The sequence below is a fragment of the Diaporthe batatas genome (assembly GCF_019321695.1).
Source record: "Diaporthe batatas strain CRI 302-4 chromosome Unknown Contig00009, whole genome shotgun sequence".
Taxonomy (NCBI): domain Eukaryota; kingdom Fungi; phylum Ascomycota; class Sordariomycetes; order Diaporthales; family Diaporthaceae; genus Diaporthe; species Diaporthe batatas.
Window position 1 is genome coordinate 775,628 of NW_025408556.1, and position 19,899 is coordinate 795,526.

At 51.7% G+C, this 19,899-nt stretch overlaps 4 protein-coding genes across 4 annotated transcripts; 2 read left to right on the top strand and 2 right to left on the bottom strand.

Moving 5' to 3' along the window:
• Positions 1-1,378: 1,378 nt before the first annotated feature.
• KVR01_008203 (uncharacterized protein) lies at positions 1,379-8,112 on the bottom strand. The gene is made up of 4 exons (XM_044785099.1): positions 4,691-8,112; positions 4,389-4,547; positions 2,905-4,330; positions 1,379-2,814 (listed from the first exon to the last, which is right to left on the bottom strand). Exons 1-4 carry the CDS (start codon positions 4,863-4,865, stop codon positions 1,695-1,697), a joined length of 2,880 nt encoding a protein of 959 aa, XP_044643181.1. The 5' UTR covers positions 4,866-8,112; the 3' UTR covers positions 1,379-1,694.
• On the top strand, positions 5,552-8,741 carry KVR01_008121 (uncharacterized protein; the record flags this gene model as incomplete). Its single annotated transcript, XM_044791058.1, has 4 exons — positions 5,552-5,612; positions 5,933-6,519; positions 6,599-8,330; positions 8,710-8,741. The coding sequence occupies 4 exons, from the start codon at positions 5,552-5,554 to the stop codon at positions 8,739-8,741; spliced, it is 2,412 nt and encodes an 803-aa protein (XP_044643099.1).
• On the bottom strand, positions 8,124-11,300 carry KVR01_008017 (uncharacterized protein). The gene is made up of 3 exons (XM_044793070.1): positions 10,607-11,300; positions 8,877-10,458; positions 8,124-8,785 (listed from the first exon to the last, which is right to left on the bottom strand). Exons 2-3 carry the CDS (start codon positions 10,214-10,216, stop codon positions 8,755-8,757), a joined length of 1,371 nt encoding a protein of 456 aa, XP_044642995.1. The 5' UTR covers positions 10,217-10,458; positions 10,607-11,300; the 3' UTR covers positions 8,124-8,754.
• Positions 11,301-16,113: 4,813 nt separating this feature from the next.
• On the top strand, positions 16,114-18,352 carry KVR01_008229 (uncharacterized protein; the record flags this gene model as incomplete). The annotated part of the gene is made up of 3 exons (XM_044794421.1): positions 16,114-16,419; positions 16,525-17,315; positions 17,394-18,352. Exons 2-3 carry the CDS (start codon positions 17,162-17,164, stop codon positions 18,350-18,352), a joined length of 1,113 nt encoding a protein of 370 aa, XP_044643207.1. The 5' UTR covers positions 16,114-16,419; positions 16,525-17,161.
• Positions 18,353-19,899: the final 1,547 nt, after the last annotated feature.

Consider the following 19,899-nt stretch of genomic DNA (forward strand, 5'->3'; position numbering starts at 1 on the left):
TAAATATAAAAACTTTATTATATTTAATTATATTATTATTATTAAAGTATTAATATAATTATATTATAATAAGAATTTATAAAGAATCTAACTACTTTAAAATAATTAACTATTTCTTTATACCTTACTATTTATAATTACTTAAAATAACTATTAATTAATATTAATATAAGTTATTATATATATATATATAAAGAATAATTAGTTAAGTTAAATTATATAAAAGGGAAGAAGCTAGACCTAAAAGGCTAGTAATAATTCCTTACTATAGCCTACTAACTAAAATTATATAATATAATCTAAACTATCTACTAATTATAATTATCTCTATTCCTATAACTATTTATATATTATTAATAAGTTTTTTAAATTTATTTTATTATTAAATATAGCTAATTCTTTTATATATATATTTTTATATTTTATAACTTTTAATATTAATATTTTTTAATTTTTAAGTAATAATATTATTAATAGTTTAGTTTATTTATTATAATATATAATATAAAGGAACTTTTAAAAAACCTTTTAAAGGTATATTAAATAATTTATATAATAGTATTTATATTATTTAAAATTAAAAAGTATAATTTATAATAGAAATTTAGTTATAAAATAAAAGGAAAGAATTAAATTTAAAGTTAGTAATATTATTAATTAATATAGTTATTATTATATTTATTTAAAAGTATTTATTATTTAATTTAAATAAGGAATTAATTATAATTAATTTAAAATATTTAAATTCTTTTAATAATTATAAGTTATTAAATTTAAATTATATATATTAAGTAATTTCTTTAAATTATTTATAATTTAATTATTTTTAAAAGTTAGTTAAAGGATTAAATAAGTTAAATATATATATAATTATTATAAAATTAAGAAAAGATTTTTATTAATATTTTTAAAAATTAAAAGCTTTATAAATAAACTTATTATATTTAATTTAAATAATATATTTATTAATATTATAATATTTAAAAAGTAAAGGGTAGTTATAAAATAAAGTTTAGTTAAAGCTTTATTAAAAATTAATAATAATAATATTAACATTAAAAATAAGGATTTATTAAAAGAATATATTAAAGTTTAAAGGTTAAATATTAAGGATTCTTAATTAAATAGTAAATAGTTTTATTAGTTATTAAGAAATTTAAGTTTAAAGTTAGGTGGTTAATTTTTAGGTATTTAAAATGCTTGTATGTGGGAAGGGGGTGGTGTGTGGAGTGGGTTGTTGACTTACAGCTTCTATTGCGCCATGTAGTCACGCCATGTATCTCCTAGCAAGACCCGCCCCTGGGCCACTACCAAGCTTGTTTGGTCAGAGTCGTCTGGTGTGGCGAATGCATGACCAGTTGGTGATAGTAGACTTGCCCGGAAAGGTGGCTTTCCATTCTAAATCAGGTAGACTACAGAATGCTACGTACGCACAAACAGACTCATTGGTAAGCTTCGTTTTGTGCTAGTATATAGGACAGAAACCATACCATACCATACCCCATAATCTCTGGCCATCTTTCTGTATACACTTTTTCTCTAGCCATGGCTCAACTCATTTCGCTCCCAAAATTGTCTGACACAATGACAGATACTGCGTCAAGAAGGCAATGAGAAAGCATGTGATCACAAAATTGTCCGACGCTCGTCCCTGTTGACTTCCCACCCGCGTACTCGCGAAACCTTCTTGGGCCCTACACGCCAAGTTTGGCAATCTTCGACTTGCGCAATTTTCTATGGCTAGCGACGACTCTCTTGGCAAGAATCATCGCGGCGCTCTGCTTTTCAATGTCCTCCGGGTATCCCTCGAAGAATTTCTGGACGTGAGGGGCAACAATGACAGCCGGGAACGGAGAGTCCTCTCTGGTATCCAGCATCTTGACGAGCCCCGCCTCCGCTGCAAAGCTCGAGAACACTCCATTACCAAGGGCAACGTTGACTCTCTTCTGGCAATGAGCTTGGATGAGTGACCACAACTTCATGAATGTGGGGCTGCCCTTTTCCAGCTCCTCCGCAAAGACAGCAGGGTCTCTCTTCTTCTTTGCTGAGAGGTTGATTTCAACTTCGGCGACTTGACTAAGGACTACCGTGGTCCAGGTCGACGGCGCAGTGCCAAGCTCACAAGCCTTGTGATCACAAGGGCGGTCATCGTCACCATGACTACCGGAATCCTTACCCTGGAGAAGGGGAGAAGCTTCTCTCCACATCTCGGAGCAGACTGAATCCAATGCCGCCCAATCGAACTCAATGTCCGCAAGATCCACGGCCAGGTACATCTGGGTGAGCTCCAAGATACTCGTCAGTGTCCAGCTCGCCAGCCGGCTGGTCCAAGTCCATACGAAATCGTCTGTCTCACCCTGACTCATGCCAAGCATGCTTGCGAGGCGCGAAAGCGCTGCGGGGGTGTGCATCATTCGGATCATGTCCATGAAGTTATCCTGCGCAAGTTCATGATGGACATCGCAACAATTCATTCGAGACGAAATGAACTTGCCCAGGACACTGTTGTCTTTCAATGGTCGCCATTTCTTGAAGTTGATGTAATCCCGCATGCTGCAACACTTTGCATGAGCGAGATCTTTGTAGGTGTAGTCATTCGAAGACCTGCCCAATGCCAAGAGCCATTTGCGAGCCGTCCATTCGATATTCTTCGGTCGTCCACCAAAAAAGACGTGTTGTTCGCCTTGCTGGAAGAGCAAGAACTCCATATCGGGCCAGGATAGCGAGTTCGGAAATGCGGCTCGACCGGCCGCATAGACAAACATCATTGTCCAAGTGTCGCGATTGTCATTTGTATTTTGACTGAGCGCTCCCCTGTTCCGAATAATGTCAGGGGACGGTGCAGCAACAGCATTTATGGGCCGGTGAGCCTCTGATGATGAATCTGGAAGGGGACCAACTTACACATGGCGAGCTCGGTAGAGGTCGTACTTCATCAGGCCACAATGCAAAGGGTTTCTCCTCATTGGGTCGAAACGACGTCGGAAACATTGGTCGCCGTCCTCGAATTGTGCCACCCAGTCAAGAGCACGGGCGACGTCCTTTTCGTACCAGTCGTAGCCACATCTGAGGTAACTCTCGCATGTGCTGATGTCTTCCTCTTCCTTGCCAGCCTTCGCCGGTTTCTTCTTTGTCGCTCGCTTTCCTCCCATGCCTTTCTTCCTAGGACCTTCCGAGGTCCTGATTTTTTGCAACATGTTGACGGGCTGGTTTGCAGTAGACGGCTTGTGCTTGGCAAAATGTTCTTTCAAGAAGTCAGGATCCAGAGGTTCATCGGCGAGAGGAACGTGATGACGGCCAAATTCGTGATGCCAATGCGTCGGAGGCTTGCGAGCATGTCTGCAGGTATGATCACACGCATCGACCCAAGGAAGTGTTCTCCAGTCGGCGAGGACGTCATCCATGTCGAGCAACAACCTCATGGCAAACGTTGTCCAGATTGGAATTTCCCCACTCAGCAGAGCCTTTTTCACGCCCCTGGTGATGTCGTCCTCGTACGGTGGCCAATAGTCCACCAAGTTGGCGATATTGTGTAATTTGACATCCAGTCGCTTGATCTCTTCGTTCAGCGGCAACCCTCCGCTGACGCCGTATCCTGGAATGCCTCTTTGTTGGTATGAGTAGAACTTGAGGGTTGAATAAGTGTTGTACAGTGTCAGCTCATTCTGACGGCTGGACACTAGGACAAATTTGTCAAGCGGAGCGTCGAAAGGCTGGCCTATCTGGGACGAAGAGCCCTCGCACTGCTGCTTCGCGGCAACAAGCAATGCAGGGAAGGTAGAGACTGGATACTTGTGGGCGGGGAATCTCGCAGGGCGCTTCACCTGAATGTCCAGTTCAGTCTCTGATCGTCGTATGAGATCGATAGCCATTCTCGTCCCGAAAGTGGCCATGACGAGGTGGCTCTCATCGCGTCTGTACGCTGCCCAGTAGCGCCTGACCTCTTCCCGGACCTTTTGCTGCTCTTGGAGGAAGGACTGGATTGCGAACCAGAACTCTTCTTCTATCTGGCCCTCGTCCGGAATGATTGTGGTCGTGTGCACCTTTTCTGATGACTTGGCCTTCCTCCCCTTCTTAGAAGTGCCACTGCTCACTGGATCTTCGGCGCCAGCAACATCTAGCTCGTCATCGTCATCGCCACCGGCGTCGATATAGAAAGCAGCGAAGCGATTGGATGAGACTGCAGAGTTGGGGACCGAAGATGCCGCCTGTGCTTGAGGGCTGTCTTGTTTCCGCTGCACAGCGGCAGACTTGGAACCGGAAGTAGTGCCCTCAGTTACCGAGGCACCCAGGAGAATATCCCATGCGGTCATCAAGATGTCAGTGAAGTCTGCTTGAAGTCAGTCTTATAACAATGGGAGGAAGCTTGGTATGTGGCTGATGGTTACAGGCATGTGTCTCGTTGCTCTTGTATTGGCCCTCGGTGTTCTCCTCGTACCATTTGGTACATTCTTTCCGAGCAACTATTGCACGACGAAAGGCTCGATGGATGGGCGGGTGTAGATTGAACGAGGTCTTCTTCACATTGGCAACGATCTGTTTTGCCACTGTTACGTGTTATCAAGTCAGCGAAGGGGGTTTCCTGGGACGATGTGGTAGACGGAAGAATCTGTAGGGGACCGTTTGATCATTCCCAACTCGGGGGTGGGAGATGGATCCGAAGAAGACCAGAATGGACGACTGAACTCACTGGGGACAAAGTCAGACGTCCGGATAGTCCATCCATCCCGGCCGTCAAACTTGTATCCATGTTTGACGGCGTTTGCCTTGAGCCAGTCAGCAATTGTCTCGGTGTCGGCCTTGTACTGTTTGTAGATGCCAAGTAGCCCGAGGCTGAACGCTGGCGGGGCTGCTGCTGGATTCATCGTGCAGGCGGTTGGCTCATGGAAGAAACATGAGCATGCAAGTGTAGGAGGATGCGGAAGTTTACACGGGTCTCATTGGTGCCAGCGTGGATGGAGACCGAATGTGAGGGATCGTGGTGTTAGAGACAAGAGTACAGGAGTTGGTGATGGGTCGCGTCGTTCTTGACAGGCAAACGCGTCATGTGGAAACAAGCGGCAGTTGCAGACAAAGGAAGCCAGGAAGTCAGTCAGTCAGTTCATGGTAGCTGGGTGCCTGTTTGGGTACTTTAAAAGGTGTATATGGTCTGTGCGTGGTTGTCCAGGCATCCTCAAACAGAGAGAGAAGGAGGGGACTTGAGGTTCAGGTGTAACTGCACAACCACTTGGTATACATGAGGTACCCATGATGCCTTTGTTACCTTTGGACTCTGACTCTGGGCCATCAGAAGCGCCCACAAGCCACGAATTACTGTTTGAAAAGGTATGGATACCCGTCAATTAGATTGGGTGTTTGCTCCTCATCCTCAACCTCTCCTCGGGTGGCTACGTTTAAGTTCGCGCAACCGGAAAGAGGCCAGGAGAAAGCTGAGCACGCAAGATATTTATCCCACGATTTCCGGTTTGCAGTATCTTCTCCCCAGATCGCTGGCATCAGTTTCTTGACATTTCTTTGGCGTCTGAACCAGCAGAATACGTGCAAATTCAGGATGAAGGATGGGCTAAGAGGTCGGAGATCCGAGTCGGGGTCGGGGTCGGGGTCGGAGAACGGCAGACGATAGACACCTATCATGCAGTAAGCTCGACATCCTTCAGCCAGCCCAACCATTGTGTCCCCCGAACTTCGAACTTATTTTCTTTCGCAGGAGATCATACCCCTCTTGCCAAGCTCGACATTCTAGTTTGCTTGTCTCACTTGACTCGCCCTGAGCCGAACTTCTAACTTCTGACCACGATGGAAACGGTGCGTCGACGCAGGCGGCCCACCACGTAGGTCGCATATAAGCCCCATTGGTCAATGGCTGGTGGCTCACAACACCATATTACTGGTGGATGATACTGACCAAAACAATTTCTCAGGTCTTGCTCAGTCTGCAGGAGACGCAAGACAAGATGCGATCGTAAAAGCCCATGCAGCAACTGCGTGCGATCCAGGAGGAAGGAGGCCTGTGTCTACGACGAGGAACCACAGCAGGGACGACCTCGAACACGCTCGATTCAGCCAGGAGGACATCGTCACAATCCAGCGCAATCTCTCCAAACACCACTGGCAGATAGTGATATTTCTGCGCCTTTGCCGCCCTCTGCCGCGCCAACATGTCCAGACTCTTCTTCCGCGAGTATTGGAGGAGAGCACGCCTCGCCAGGAACCGACACCACCCAGGTCCCTCATGACAACATCGACTTGATGCGAAGCAGGATCAAACACCTGGAACAGCAGCTGTGCAAGGCAACACCAAGGCCCGTGCATGCCGGGGCGGTCGTGACTCCTGCCTCCGATGTCGAAACGCATGCAACGTCATCCACATTCGCATCGAAATTCGCAGGCACATTTCATGTGCACGGCGGCAACCCGGGAAGCGCCTTATTCGGCCGGGCTGCACTGATGTCCCGGAGCATCTCCCACAAGACGCGACTGCTTGGTCAAAGTCATTGGATGAATGGTGCGGTTCCTATAGTGAGTCCTTTCTTTTCTCATGCTGTCCAAAACAACCCGAAAAGAAAATGAACCTGGAGATCTGACCTGACCTCATCAGACCATGCAATTTGTCGCGTTACTGGAACCGCAGCTTCGCGAGGGAAAGCCCAAGGTATTGGACATTATGGATAAGTGCAAGACTCTTGGACGGATCATCAAGAGCCAACGGGCGCCAGCATGGCCCTGTCCTCTGAGCGAAGACCTCCCTCCAAAGCACCTTTGCGATGCGCTTGTCGACCGGTACCTAGAGACCATCGAATCAATATACCGGATCCTTCACGTCCCCTCTTTCAGGAGAGACTACGAGGCTATCTGGGCCAAGCCCGACACCCACCCCGAGAATCATTTCCTCGTCCAGCTCAAGCTCGTCCTCGCCATCGGCGCCGTCACATATGACCCGAATTTCTCCTTGCGCACCCAGGCAACCAGATGGGTGTACGAGGCCCAAACATACCTCGCCGAGCCGGTATTTAAGAGCCGCCTCCGGATCTTCATAGTCCAGACGCGGATCCTCCACCTGCTCGCCATGGAGCTCGTTGACGTCGCCGGCGACAGCATATGGATCTCGGCGGGCGGGCTGATCCGTGGAGCGATCACGATGGGTCTCCACCGCGACCCGCGCCATCTTCCGGAGATGACACCACTGGCGGCGGAGATGAGGAGGCGGCTCTGGAACACCATCCTGGAGGTTACCCTGCAGGCGAGCTTGTCTAAAGGTGGACCGCCGCTGCTGTCGACGGCCGACTTCGACGCGGAGGCGCCTGGAAACTTCGAGGACGAGGCGCTCACATCCGGACCTGGCCATTTACCAGAGGATCACAACGACCCGACCATCATGTCGATTCCGAGAGCACTGCGGATGACATACCCCGTGAGACTGAAAGTCACAAAATTCCTGAACGACCACAACCCTGCCGGTGGCACATACGAGGAAACCATCCAGCTGGACACGGAGGTAAGAGAAGCACTGAAGTCCCTCCGCAGAAGCCTCCATCCTCTCCGAAACAGGCCCGCAGCAAGGTTCGCAGCCCACGCGGCCGAGCTCATCATGGAACGGTACCTCGCCTCGCTGCACATGCCCTACTACGCCGCATCCATCTACTTCCCGGCATACGCATACTCACGCCAGGTCATCCTCGACGTCCTCCTCAAGATCTGGTGTGCCGTCTGGCCATCCTCGTCCATAGCCAGCCCCGCATCCCCAGCCCCAGCCCAAACCCAGACCACATACTCAACCCCGTCAACAGCAGCAGCAGCAGCAGCAGGCTCATCCCCAGCCTCCAGCGAGGAGCTCCTCGCGCGCCTGATAACCAGCGGCTCGGGCTTCTTCCGCACCTGCGCCGTCCAGGTGTCCTTCACCATCCCGATGGAGCTGCACGCGCAGCTGCAGGACGACGAGGGCCTGCCGGCGGGGCCCGGCGCCCGCGCGCACATGCGGCGCGACCTGGCGGCCGTCACCAGCGAGGTCAAGGCCTGGTCCTGGCGGTGCCTGGAGGCGGGCGAGTCGAGCGTCAAGGGCTACCTGATGGCGTCGCTGCTGGTGGCGCAGACCGAGGCGCTGCAGCGGCTGGGGCCCGCCGCGGGCGCGGGCGCGGGCGCGGGCGCGGACTCGGCGGGCTCGGCGGAGCTCGCCCGGTTCCTGATCAGGGAGGGCCAGAAGGATGCCGAGAAGGCCGTCCTGCTGCTCGAGGCCATGGTGGCGGCCACCAAGCAGCACGGCGGGGCGGCGCCGATCGTGGACGAGTTTGGCCCGTCGCCGGGGCTGACGGAGGATTGGGACTTCACGGTGAGTAGGAAAGTTTGTGTTTCCTCCCCCCTGGCCTTTTCTTTTCTTCTTATCTTGCATGAGGCTGTCAGCTTAGCTCGTATTGTCTTGTGTGTCATGCCGACTCAAACTGACGACGACCCGCAGCGCATGACTGACGCGATGTTCGTGCCCGAGGGAGTGGGCTCGATGAGCTGGTTCGAGAACGACACCATGCCCGGCCTGTATTTCTGGTGATGAGCGCTACTTCCAGGATGATGGATGACGAAAACACATGAGCCACGTAATGAGGGAACGGATCTGATTGTAGGAATTGCGTCGCTTCACTCAATAGAGTATAGACAGATGTTTTCATATTTTTTGAAATATACATGCAATATGTGGGTGGCATTGTGTGGTGGTAGTGGTATCATATGCGCGAATCTATCATCATTAAAGAGTCATCACCTTCATGGTGCCTTCCGGCCATATACAGAGTAACTGCAGGTTGGGCGGTCCTGGTCAGCAAGAGGTCCCCCAGGCTGCATGCCAAGGAGGCAGGGAGAAGGTAGTAGGTTGGGCGGGTACTCACACAATGTAGTAGAAATGAATCTTTGTGTTTCTCAGATCCTTCCTGACCTCCATGAGCATCAGCTCCACCTCCTCCGCGGCCATCCCGAGCATCTTGGTGAACAGCCCGATGGAGAAGCCGTGCAGGCCGTCCAGGATGTTCTCCATCTGCATCATGCCCAGCATCTTCTGGTCCTCGCCCTTGGCCCACGGGTTCCCGGGCAGCGCGAACTTGCGCTCGACGACGTCCGTGAACCCGGCGTCGAGCATCTGGGCCTTGAAGCGCGCCGCGGCGAGGCCGTTCTTGCCCATGCGGCGCACGCCCTCGAGGACGCAGTCGTTCCAGCGCTCGAGGGAGGTCCCCGACAGGGAGTCGTCGACGCACTGCATCTTGACGTAGTAGTCCTGGAACTCTGCCCACCCGCCCGGCTCGAGGTTGTCGAGGCACGACCGGAAGATGTCGGGGAAGTTGCTGAAGCTGCCGCACATGAAGCGCGCGTGGATGTAGTCGAACTTGTGGTTGAAGACCCACTCGTCCTCGGCGTCGTCGACCTCAAACCGGCAGTTGGGCGGGACGTACTCGGGCTGGATGGGCGACAGGTCGGTGCCCATGACGTCCGACTCGGGGTGCTCGTTGGCGAACTCGATGGCCCATATCCCGGTGCCGGTGCCGATGTCCAGGACGCGGTTGGGCCGGTCGATGGGCGCGAGGCTCAGCCCGCCAAACAGCCGCACGCTGATCGAGTGCTGCAGCTCCAGGCGCTCCTGCTCGGGGATGTCGTTGGGCATGAAGTACTTGCCCTCGTGGTACCGGTGCCACGTGCGCCCGTGCTCCTCGACAAAGTCAAAAATGGACGACGACGCCGACACGGACGACGACTGCGCCCGCACCGAGCCCATCGCGGAGTCCGCATCGCTGTCGTCTGTGTCGATGCTCAGACCGACCGAGAAACTCGAGGGCGCATTCAGACTGGCGTTATCTGAGTCTGGGTGAGTGCTGCTCCCGCCCGCGCCGCCGGAGGATGAGCCGGGCCCGGAGCCTGCAGCCGCCGCGGCGGCCGCGGCAGAGGGGTTGTGAAAGGTGATCTCATGGTCTGAGGCAGCGGGCGCGTCGTTGGATGGGTCCGGCTTTGCTGCCGAGTTGTCGTATCCGGGCGCACGAGACGGGACTCGTGCGTGGTCGTAGGCCTTGGGCGCGGAGGCCAAGGCAGCGTGTATCTCGGCTGCGGCTGCTGGTTGGCCGGATGTCGCCTGTGGCTCGCGTCCAAGGGTGGTGGGGGGTCGCGCCGGTGCGGCTGCTGTGCCGTCCTGGTTTGCTACCATGTCGGGCGGCGGATCGATCAGAAGGTCGCGGATGTCCATTGTGCCTGGACGCCCGAGACGGGACGAGGGGCGTCTAAATAAACGGTTTCTCTTTCTTTTCCTCCTGGGCAGCGGCAGCGGCAGGTTCTGGATCTGCAGACCAGAAATTGGCTGGGAATGAAAAAAAAAACTGCGGGAGGGGTGATCTTCCGCGGGGATGGTCTCACATCAGCCCAGGCCTGGCCGAGCGCAAGTTGCAGCAGCCAGCAGCGAGCAGCTTCCGACGAGCGCAGCGAAGCAACCTAGGCTGCAGTCAGCAGGGTGGCCCAGGTCGGTGGCGTCGTCGAGTGGTCCCCTGGGCGAATCCGCGAATCCACGTGAGGAAAGGCGCCGCTTGGAGCTTGGCCGACCAGTGAGGAGTCGCAGGCCAGAGGTTCCAAGACGATTTACCTTTCAGTAGCGTGTGCTGCGAGAGCGCCACAAAGACGGCAAGTTGGGAGGGAAAAAGAAGCACGGCGAGCACCTGGGAGGCGCCACGTTCTCCCCCTTCTTTTTGCTCTTCTTTTTGACCCGAACCCGTGGTAGGCGAGGAAAAAAAAAGAAAGACTCGGACAATGCGGCTCTTCGGGTACACCGGTGCGGACCCTCGACGTATGTATGCGTATTTGAATTGGGGCGTGATCAGGATGGCGACCAGGATGTGGACAAGGGGCCAGATTACTGCGCCGGGAGATGCAGAGCAGCCAGCGGTCAGTTATCAAGTGGTCAACACCCATCATGGGGCGGGCGTGATGGAGCGCCGAGGATGGGGGCAAGACGGATGCGCATGTGGGCTCGTGGGCTCGTCAATTCGTCAATTCGCCAATCCGTTAATCCGTCGAGGAGCCAGAGGCCCAGGCCCCTTGTTGAGGAAGGTCGCCCGATGTGGTGCGAGGCCACTGCGATGCTGTGCGATGCGAGGCCATGCAGGCCTGCTGCAAAAGGGACCCAACTCCTCTACCGAGCCGTCCGGCGGTTGGTGAATGACGATGGGTCCAGCTTAGCCAACGGCATGAATCTGGGACGGCCATGGCTGGTTGCTGAGGGTGTGGTTGGCTACCTGGTTACCTTGTTGTCGGCATTGGGAAAGAACAGTCGAGCTGTCTGCCGTCGGTCTGTCAGTCTGGCAGTCAGTCTGGCAGTCAGGTGGGATGCCTACCCAAGTACCTACTAAGTAAGTACCTAAGTACCCGGGTGACCCGGCTGGATTTTGAACACCCAGGTGCATATGCTGTGTCATCCCCGCCAGCTCGGCCCAACCCAGCCTGCCCGCCTACCGACTAAACGTACCCTAGGTACCTCATAGTGGGCCCCCCCTCTCCCCGTGCATCACCGCAGGCCTGGCAGGTTGACAGGCAAGACATTGCCGTCCCTGTCCCCGTCCCCATTTTCATCCTCAGCCTCCTTACTAAGCCCGACAACATCGCCTCAACCACTTCACATTTCTGCCTGTCATCATCCTCTTCCGCCAGCCACGTTGTACCCCCGCCCCGGCCCTCCCCACCCGTACCCTTCATCTTCCTTCCCGTTCCTCAGCATGGCCATCACTTCTCGCTGGTGACGACAACCAGCAGGATTTGGGCCCCCCTTGCCTCCTCATCCCGCATCCTTCTTCCATCCCGCCGGAGGCCATGCCGGGTTTGGTCTACAGTGGTCACTTGCTTGTACCGAGTCCTGCACACAGGGATATTCGGTCCCTCCCTTGGCAGCCTAATTTCACGGAATTTCCCTAGCTCTTGACCTCTGGCGTGACGTCTGTAGGAATCCAGCTCGTTCACCACTGCCGAGAGTAGACGGCCCTCGTCGTCGTGGAATAACGGGATGGGCTGACTTCGGTTTCCTCCCCGCCACTTTTCAGCCATTTCCGTACTCCGCGACCCAACAACCTGGGCAGAGCACGTGTCGTCGCCGCCTGCTTACAAGGTCGGCGACCTCGGGAGATCTGTGGCTGTCTCGCCTAGCATAGCCGAGATATGCCACGGTTCCAGGCACGACTTTGCGGCTCACTTGGGGGGTTGCGCACCCCTGGTGGAGGGCGCCACGGGGAAATAAATACACACAGGGGCAAGGGAGATACCCAGTCGCCCGGAGAGATGCCTGGTTGACGTGCACATGCAAACCCCTGGCCCTCCGCATGGCCAACGGGCATGCTTTCCCACGGCGGCGGTTGGCAGGTGATCGGGCCAAGGACGTTGAGCAACCTGCACTGCACTGCGCTGCTCTGCAGCTGTTGGGTTTAGGCTTACAGGGGTTTTATTAATGCCAATCGGCCGGCCTGGCTCGTGACAGACTGTTTGTCGTCTCGCCTTGCGATGACGTTGTGAGGTATCTTGCTGTCTACTTGTCAATTCACATAGCCTACCTAGGTATTGTGACGTGTCCCAGCTCGTACTTCTTCCAATCATGTTTGTATGTCATGTCCTACTTCCTCAGCACGGCAGTACTTATGAGTCTTCACACACTATTGGGATGGTGAATCGGGCCTTTTCAATGTTGGCTGTCACAGATATAGCTTCGTGTCACCTCGGATTGTATCAACGACAACATCGGCGATTGATGTCTTGAGGGGGTGCTCTCATTCTGAGCACTGTCACTGCATTTATTGTCCTGCTTTGGTTGTTAGCAGCTGAGCTCGACATCATTGCCAACAAACGGGGACTGAAACAGGGAAGACGTCGTTGAGGTAACGTTAGCTCGAAGTCAACACACTTGGAAGCCAATCAAGAGAGACGCTCACAACCGTCCGATCTAGCCCGACTCCAGCATATCAAGCAGCTAATTCCACCAGATACCAACAACGGCGGGATGGCCGATTCGGGAGCGCGGGGGGCACGAAAGCCCCCGTGGTCCTGGGTTCAAATCCCCCCGGCTGAACAGTAAAATTCCGATGATCTACCCTGGCCGTTCAAGTCGGCTGGGCATGGTAGGGATTTTCTGACTTCCGGGTCCATCTGGGCGTTCGCGCCCTGAAGGATGGCCTGGGAGGGTCTTTTTGCTTCTTCTTGCTTCTCAGCGTATCGACGTTTTCTTCTGATAACCTTTTCATCCCTTTTTACTTGGGGTCCTCCTCCTTCTTTTCAACATAGATCTCACACCCTAACAGTCTCCATACAAAACCCCTTCCGGTTGTGGTGAAATGGAGAGCTTCTGGTGGCTAGCACAAAGAATGACATGCTTCCTTTCATGTGCAGGACGAGAGGGTGACTCGAACTTGAACACTGACACCTGGTCACGCATAATTCATTACACCACTCACCGTAATCCGAGAACTCTAGGGCTCAAGTGCTCCCAATCGAACCCACGTGACTACTTGTGTCTATGCCGTGGCCCCCTTCGAGAACCTTTCCGTTGATTTTAAAATACCCTCGATGCCCGGCTTGGACTAGACCTTGAATCTTTGGTACTTACGGGTGGTTTCGTTTTTAATTCCCAGACATATAAAATGTATGCGGCGCCTTCATACAGTGGCAAACGCTCAAGACTTTTGGCACTTACATGTTTCCGCCCCGCTGTTACTCGCTATTCCCATGTATTGGGGGGGGGGCTCAGTACCTCAATCAACATGGATCTCGTTCTCATAAGATAGAAATCAGAAATAAACTTCCGGGTCATAATTACCTCTTCTTTCTGGCCGGGTGCAAATGAAAAGGGTTGCGTCAATGTACACAGAGGGAGAGAGCTGTTGTATCAATGAGGGCAAGGAAAGAAAAGGGAGTGGACCAGTCATAAAATCTGAAATGACTAGGAGACTGTATCAGCCAGAGATCTAACAGACCAAATGGGTGAGCCTGAATCATATAATTAGAGTGCTGTTTCATCATACAGTCAGATGGCCTACATCCTCATAACAGCTTAAACCATTATGATTTCAATTGTTCCGTAAGCTGCGGACATGTTGGGGGTGTAACTTACCTAGAAAGGGAAGAATCCAAGCAACACATATTGCCTTCCCTCCTCATGTCTCCCGCAGCAAACAAAACTTCCAGCTTCGCGGCTGTGTGCCACCCAAAATCATTGCTTTCGAACAACCCGCAGCTCATGTTATATGTCGTCAAGAGGTAGGTAACTAGGTACCCTGGTCGACTTGCCCATAATCAAGCACCAAGGCCTGGAAATTTCACCGACACTAGTAATTCATGATGATGTATACTATCTCGACAGCGAGCATGACACGGCATCACGTCTTGAAAGCATTAGCTTTTAGGGCGCGGGATGACAACAGGCGATCTCTTGCCGTTAAGAGCAAAAGCAGTATCACTGCCACCGTGTTCACGAGTCGGCCACATGGCTGGTAGTACATTACCAGTGTCTCGGCCTCCGAAGTTGTCCCTGGCAGAACAGTGATGCTTCGCACGCCGAGTCAGGGCCGGGGGGAGATCATCTAGCCTCGGAGACAAAGACAAAAAGGTCGAACCTAATCGCCGTCTTTATCACCAGCTCTGCCGCCCACTCAGGACTCAGAATCCTGCCGGAAAGAATCTAGGAGTCATGCCGATAGCGAACGCCCTCCGTTCGGCTTGTTCGGCCGCGAGGACGTAGCTCTCAGCACGACAACAGAATTTGCCTGCGAGATTAACTTGATCCGATCCAGCATAGCCTGGGTCTGCTTCCGACGGCCTGTTGAAAACATCGTATCAATTGATCTTTCTCCCTTTGCGGCCCTGCTCGTGCTTGGCCCGGCTGAGCGGGCCCCCTATGTCATCCGCGCCGACGAATAGTATCTGGGTCAGGGCAGGATCATCACGTCGCAGCTCACACGTTGGCACATCTCCCCAGCGTTGGAAAAGTCGATCTGATCCCGAAGCTCGCCTCCCTTCACTGCCGATTCCGTACATGCCGAAGGTTTGGTACCCCCCTAGACTATCACCAGAATCCTCAGCACAACCCCATGTCGATTTGATTCAAGGGGGTTGGGAGGTGACCGCAGTGACGAATATCTATACTCCTACTAGGTAAGTCGAATTTCGCGGAATCAGCCACGGAGAAGAATACCCCATCCGTGTGATGAGGGGCCCACCCTCGAGCTGCGGGTATCAAAGTACGGGACGGTGGTTGTTCACCCGCTGGAGGATTTCGCTACCAGCGCGGGAATTATGAGGCCCACCGCCGCGAGTTCCTCTTCCAATTGCGGCCAGCAAGTCGCCCGTGGGAGCCCGGCGGCCCAGCCCTGCTTGATACCGGTCAGCACCGCTGCCGCCCCCGGAATGCGAGCAATGCTGATGAAGCATTGACATCACGTCTCAGAATGCTCAAGTGTCAGCTTGGCAGGTCGAGTCTCGGACAGGTTTCAATGGCAGCCCGTCAGACGGCCCTAGCAGCCCTGTGAGACCCAGCGATGGCAAAATTTCAGGCCCACCGACCTCTCTGCAAGAAAATCGAAATTTCAGGCCTTCCAGTGACAGAAATGGAAAACCGCGCTAGTCCTAATTAGGTACTAGCATGGTACCACTTAGGGCTAGGGGCTTTTGTGATAAGGGTGGAGAGCTCTTAGATAAGGGTTAGGGTTAGAAAGATCCTTAAGTCCACCAGGGTTCTGGAAGTTTAGAAGATACATAATTTTATATAGAAGTTATATAAAACTAGAAGTACCCCGCAAAATCAAGGTACCCACAAAACCTTTCAGACCCACCCAACCTGGTGAATTGAAAGCTGGCTGGCAGAGTGAAAAATTTCGAAATTTGAAATTTCACTGGCCATCGCTGGTGAGACCCCGAGAACGTTGTGGACATGAGTCGCCAGCCGGCATCGTGGAGAATAGTGGAGAAGATGCCCAGCTAACGGTGGCACCGACTCCAGGCAGAGGGAACCTCGGCCGCACAGGCTCTGCCTCGTCATCATACCGGTGTCCCACGTGGGGGAATTCTCATATGTAAACTGTTTTCGCAGGTTCCACACTCATAATAGCCTACTCTTCGCATGTGGAATTACGGGTTAGCGCAGAGAAATGGTGTCTTGTTCCCCGGAACTACTGTTGTTGATCTCCCGAGACTTGCATTTATCTACATGATGCGGCTCAATGCAAGTCGATCCCATCATGTGACGCAACAACACTTGAAGGCCAACCTTGGAGCCACCGGAACAACAAAGGAAATCTTATCTGACAGGACAGGATGGGGATTCAGATCGTCTGCAGCAGCAGCAAGGGGCCTGCCCTATCGAGCAGGGATGGCGATCTCTGATCAGCCGCTGGAGGCGAGGCTTCGCGCATACGAGTCAGCCCATCGGTATGATCGTCCTTGTCACGCCCTGCAGCTCTTCCTGATTTGCTGCTGGGCGCCAACGGCCGCAAATTCGATTCTAACTTTGGAACTGATGTCCGGCCCCTTCAGCCCGCCCAGGACTTGCCGAACGGTGAGGGAAAGTTCGTCTGGCAGTCATCCACACCTGTCGGCAACCACATCCGTTCCAGCTCAGTCATCCCGAGTCTCTCCTAGGCGCCACGATAGCATGGAGTACATGGTTCTCCAGAGCAATGGTGTCGGGAAATTGCCGCAGACCCAGCGAGACCCATCAACCGTGCTGAGCCAGCAGACTGTTTGATTCAAAGTCCACTCCTGTTTCCTCCGATGCCCGCACAAATGCTGGAGGCCGGATCGTAAAAGTCTGGGGCTTCGCACACCCTTGGTCTGCCACACCCTCCCGAGGAGCATCCCCGGCATTCCTTTTTTTAACAACCCAATCAATCATGCTGGACATACACTAAGAGTCAACATCCCGCGACTAAATTTTCCACGGACTCCGAGGGACTGCTTGGAGCCGGCTCTCCAAGGTTAATTCGTTTCTATATCCTGAAGGAGCTTGGACATTAGGAGGATAAACTCTCTCAACACTCGACGACGTCCGCGCGAAGAACAACGAAGGGGAATACCAAAGGGCCGGATCTAAACAGCACCTGACCCACAAGCGCCAAAGTATAACTGGTCGATATTTTGGGACTGCCTTTTTGCGGAACAACCCGTCGTCATCATGCCCTACGAAGCATGGGTTGCGGTGCCGACCCTTTTGTGCAGCTCGCTGTCTGCGGTTGCCACGGGGGCGGTGATACTGATGTGGCTATTTACGAGCCATGAGGAAAAGCACTCGTTTCGATATGCGCTGGTGATGAACCTCACGCTTGCTGGTAGGTAGCAACATTTGAACACTTGGATTGGCCGCATACCAGGTGTCACATAGCAGACATACTAACCTCATTCCGCAGAGTTCATCAACTCTTTGAACAACACAATCTCGGGGAGCATAGTGGTATCGACACAGCAATGGCTCAAGCTCGGGCTGCCCTGCTCCTTGAACGGCTGGATCGGCCAGATATCGGTCCAAGCGGCCGACTTCTCGGTGCTCGCCATCGCGGTGGTGACGCTGCTAACCGTCAACTTCAACCGCTGGATCATGCACTGCAGCACGATGGAGCAGCGGCTGATCTGCCTCTTCGTCTGGGCGATGCCCTTCTTCACGGCGTCCCTGGCCCTCGTGACCAACAAGATCGAGCCCGTGACGGGCAACTGGTGCTGGATCGCGCAGGACCCTCCCTACCTGCGCTACGTCCTGGGCCACGGCTGGCGGTTCGCCATCTTCCTGGCCGTGATCGGCATCTACATCGCCGTGTTCTTCAGCGTGCGGCGGCGGCTCCTGAAGCGCAACCAGGAGCCGCGGCTCCGGCGCAGCTACTCGTTCAGCATGTACACGGACTCGGCGCCGGACGTCAACGCGGTGATGAGCAACAACGAGCTGATCCGCGGCAAGCACACGATGCCGACGACGGTGCGCGAGGCGGTGACGCGGACGAGCTCGGACCGCAACAAGACGACGGGGCTCGAGGCGGCACAGGAGGCCAAGCTCAGCGCGCAGCAGCGGCTCGGCATCAAGCCGCGCATCCGCGTGATCCAGAGCAGCCAGCTCGACCACGACACGCGGCACTGGCTCCTCCTGTCGCTGTTCCCCATGGCGTACATCGTGGTGTGGATCCCGGGGCTGGCGAACCGGTTCGCCGAGCTGGCGGGGCGGCAGGAGCAGTGGCTCATCGCGGCCCAGGCGACGACGCAGCTCACGGGGCTGGTCAACGCGCTGGTGTATGGCTTCAAGGAGCACAGGCACATGATGAGGCGGAGGCAGAAGTCCCAGGAGCTGGTGAAGAAGATTGGATTGGATCTGGATGTCTGATTTTTGACACCAGCCAGCCGCTGATTGCAAGAGAGCCCTTAAGTAGGAGCGTAATGATGTAAAGTGTATAAACGAATGAAAATGAAACGGCTTGACGATGCAAGATGGCCCATAAAGATACATATGCAGTGTTCATGTTGCTGCAGTGTGGCCCTGACGCCAGTTGCGAACGAAAGCCGTTCAATGTTTTCAAGCTTGCAAGTCAAGTCGACTCTTGGTCACTCTTGCAAGTGACTTGGTTGGTGGCAGCAGGTGCTTGAATCAACTCAGCAAAGCTCCAGTAGTTCCTGCCTCCACCCAAGACGCTCGAGCGTGGCAAGGTCTACCCCGAGACTTGTCAATCGTACCCCCAACGGCCGAAGAATCATTTGCAGGTGAATGGCCACCAAAGTCTTCAGCTTGCCAGGCAAACAGACCTAGCTTGAGGTACCGTTTGAGAGCCAGCCTCTGGAAACAAACCAAGGTCACTCCACCGTTGGAGGTCGAGAGTTGGTCCGTTTGCCCGCCCAGCAATTGATTTCAGTTGCACTCCAACTCCATCTCGCCGGCCAACCCACCCGGGCACCCATCCATTCCACCTCCCAGGCCAACCCTTCAACACTTCATCGTTGAGTCCCCAGATCTATCAGATCACCCTTCCAACCTCACCATGTCCGAACCGACCAAAGTCCCACCGGACAAGCGCCTCAAGCTGAGTTGGACCAACGAGCCAGAACAGCTGCCTCCTGACATGACGTAAGTGTCAACACCACCTCATTCACCACAAGGGATACATCTAATGCTCAACTCGACAGCGACATCGTCGGTTACAGGTCCTTGCCACTAGAGCTTCGCGACCAAATCCGAGGACACCTTAGGTGGTTTCATTTTTAATCCCTATATATATAAAATATATATAGCACCTTTATATAATAGTAAACACTTAAAACCTAGCATTTAAAGAAATATAATACTAATAATAATAGAAAAAGAATATAATATATAGATATATAGCTAAACTTTATACTATATAAATAAAGCTAGAAGGTATTACTCCTAATAATACTATATTAAAATTATTAATATAAATAACCTAAGGGCTAATAGTTAATAAAATAGTTATATAATAAAATTAAAATAATTTTAAAATAACCCTTATAAAAAAGAATCCTATAATATAAGATTTAATAAACTAATTTTCCTATTAATATACTTAATAGTTACTTAAATTTACCCTTATTAAATAAGTTAAATATATTATAATCTTTATTTTAAATATATAGCTAATAAAATAATAATATTATAATAATAAATCTATTTAAAAACCTTTTATATAAATTTTATAAAAAATTAAAACCTTTTAAAAAGTTAAATAAAGTTTATTTATTATATATTAAATAAATATTATATAAAGAAAGTAAAAGTTTAAATATTTAAAAATTAAATTTTCCTTCTTTAAATATATTACTTTATTATTAAGGATTTATTTACTTTTATATAATATATAAAGAATATAATAAAAGAGAAAGCTCTATAAGGGAAGCTAGTAACTCTACTATATATAGATA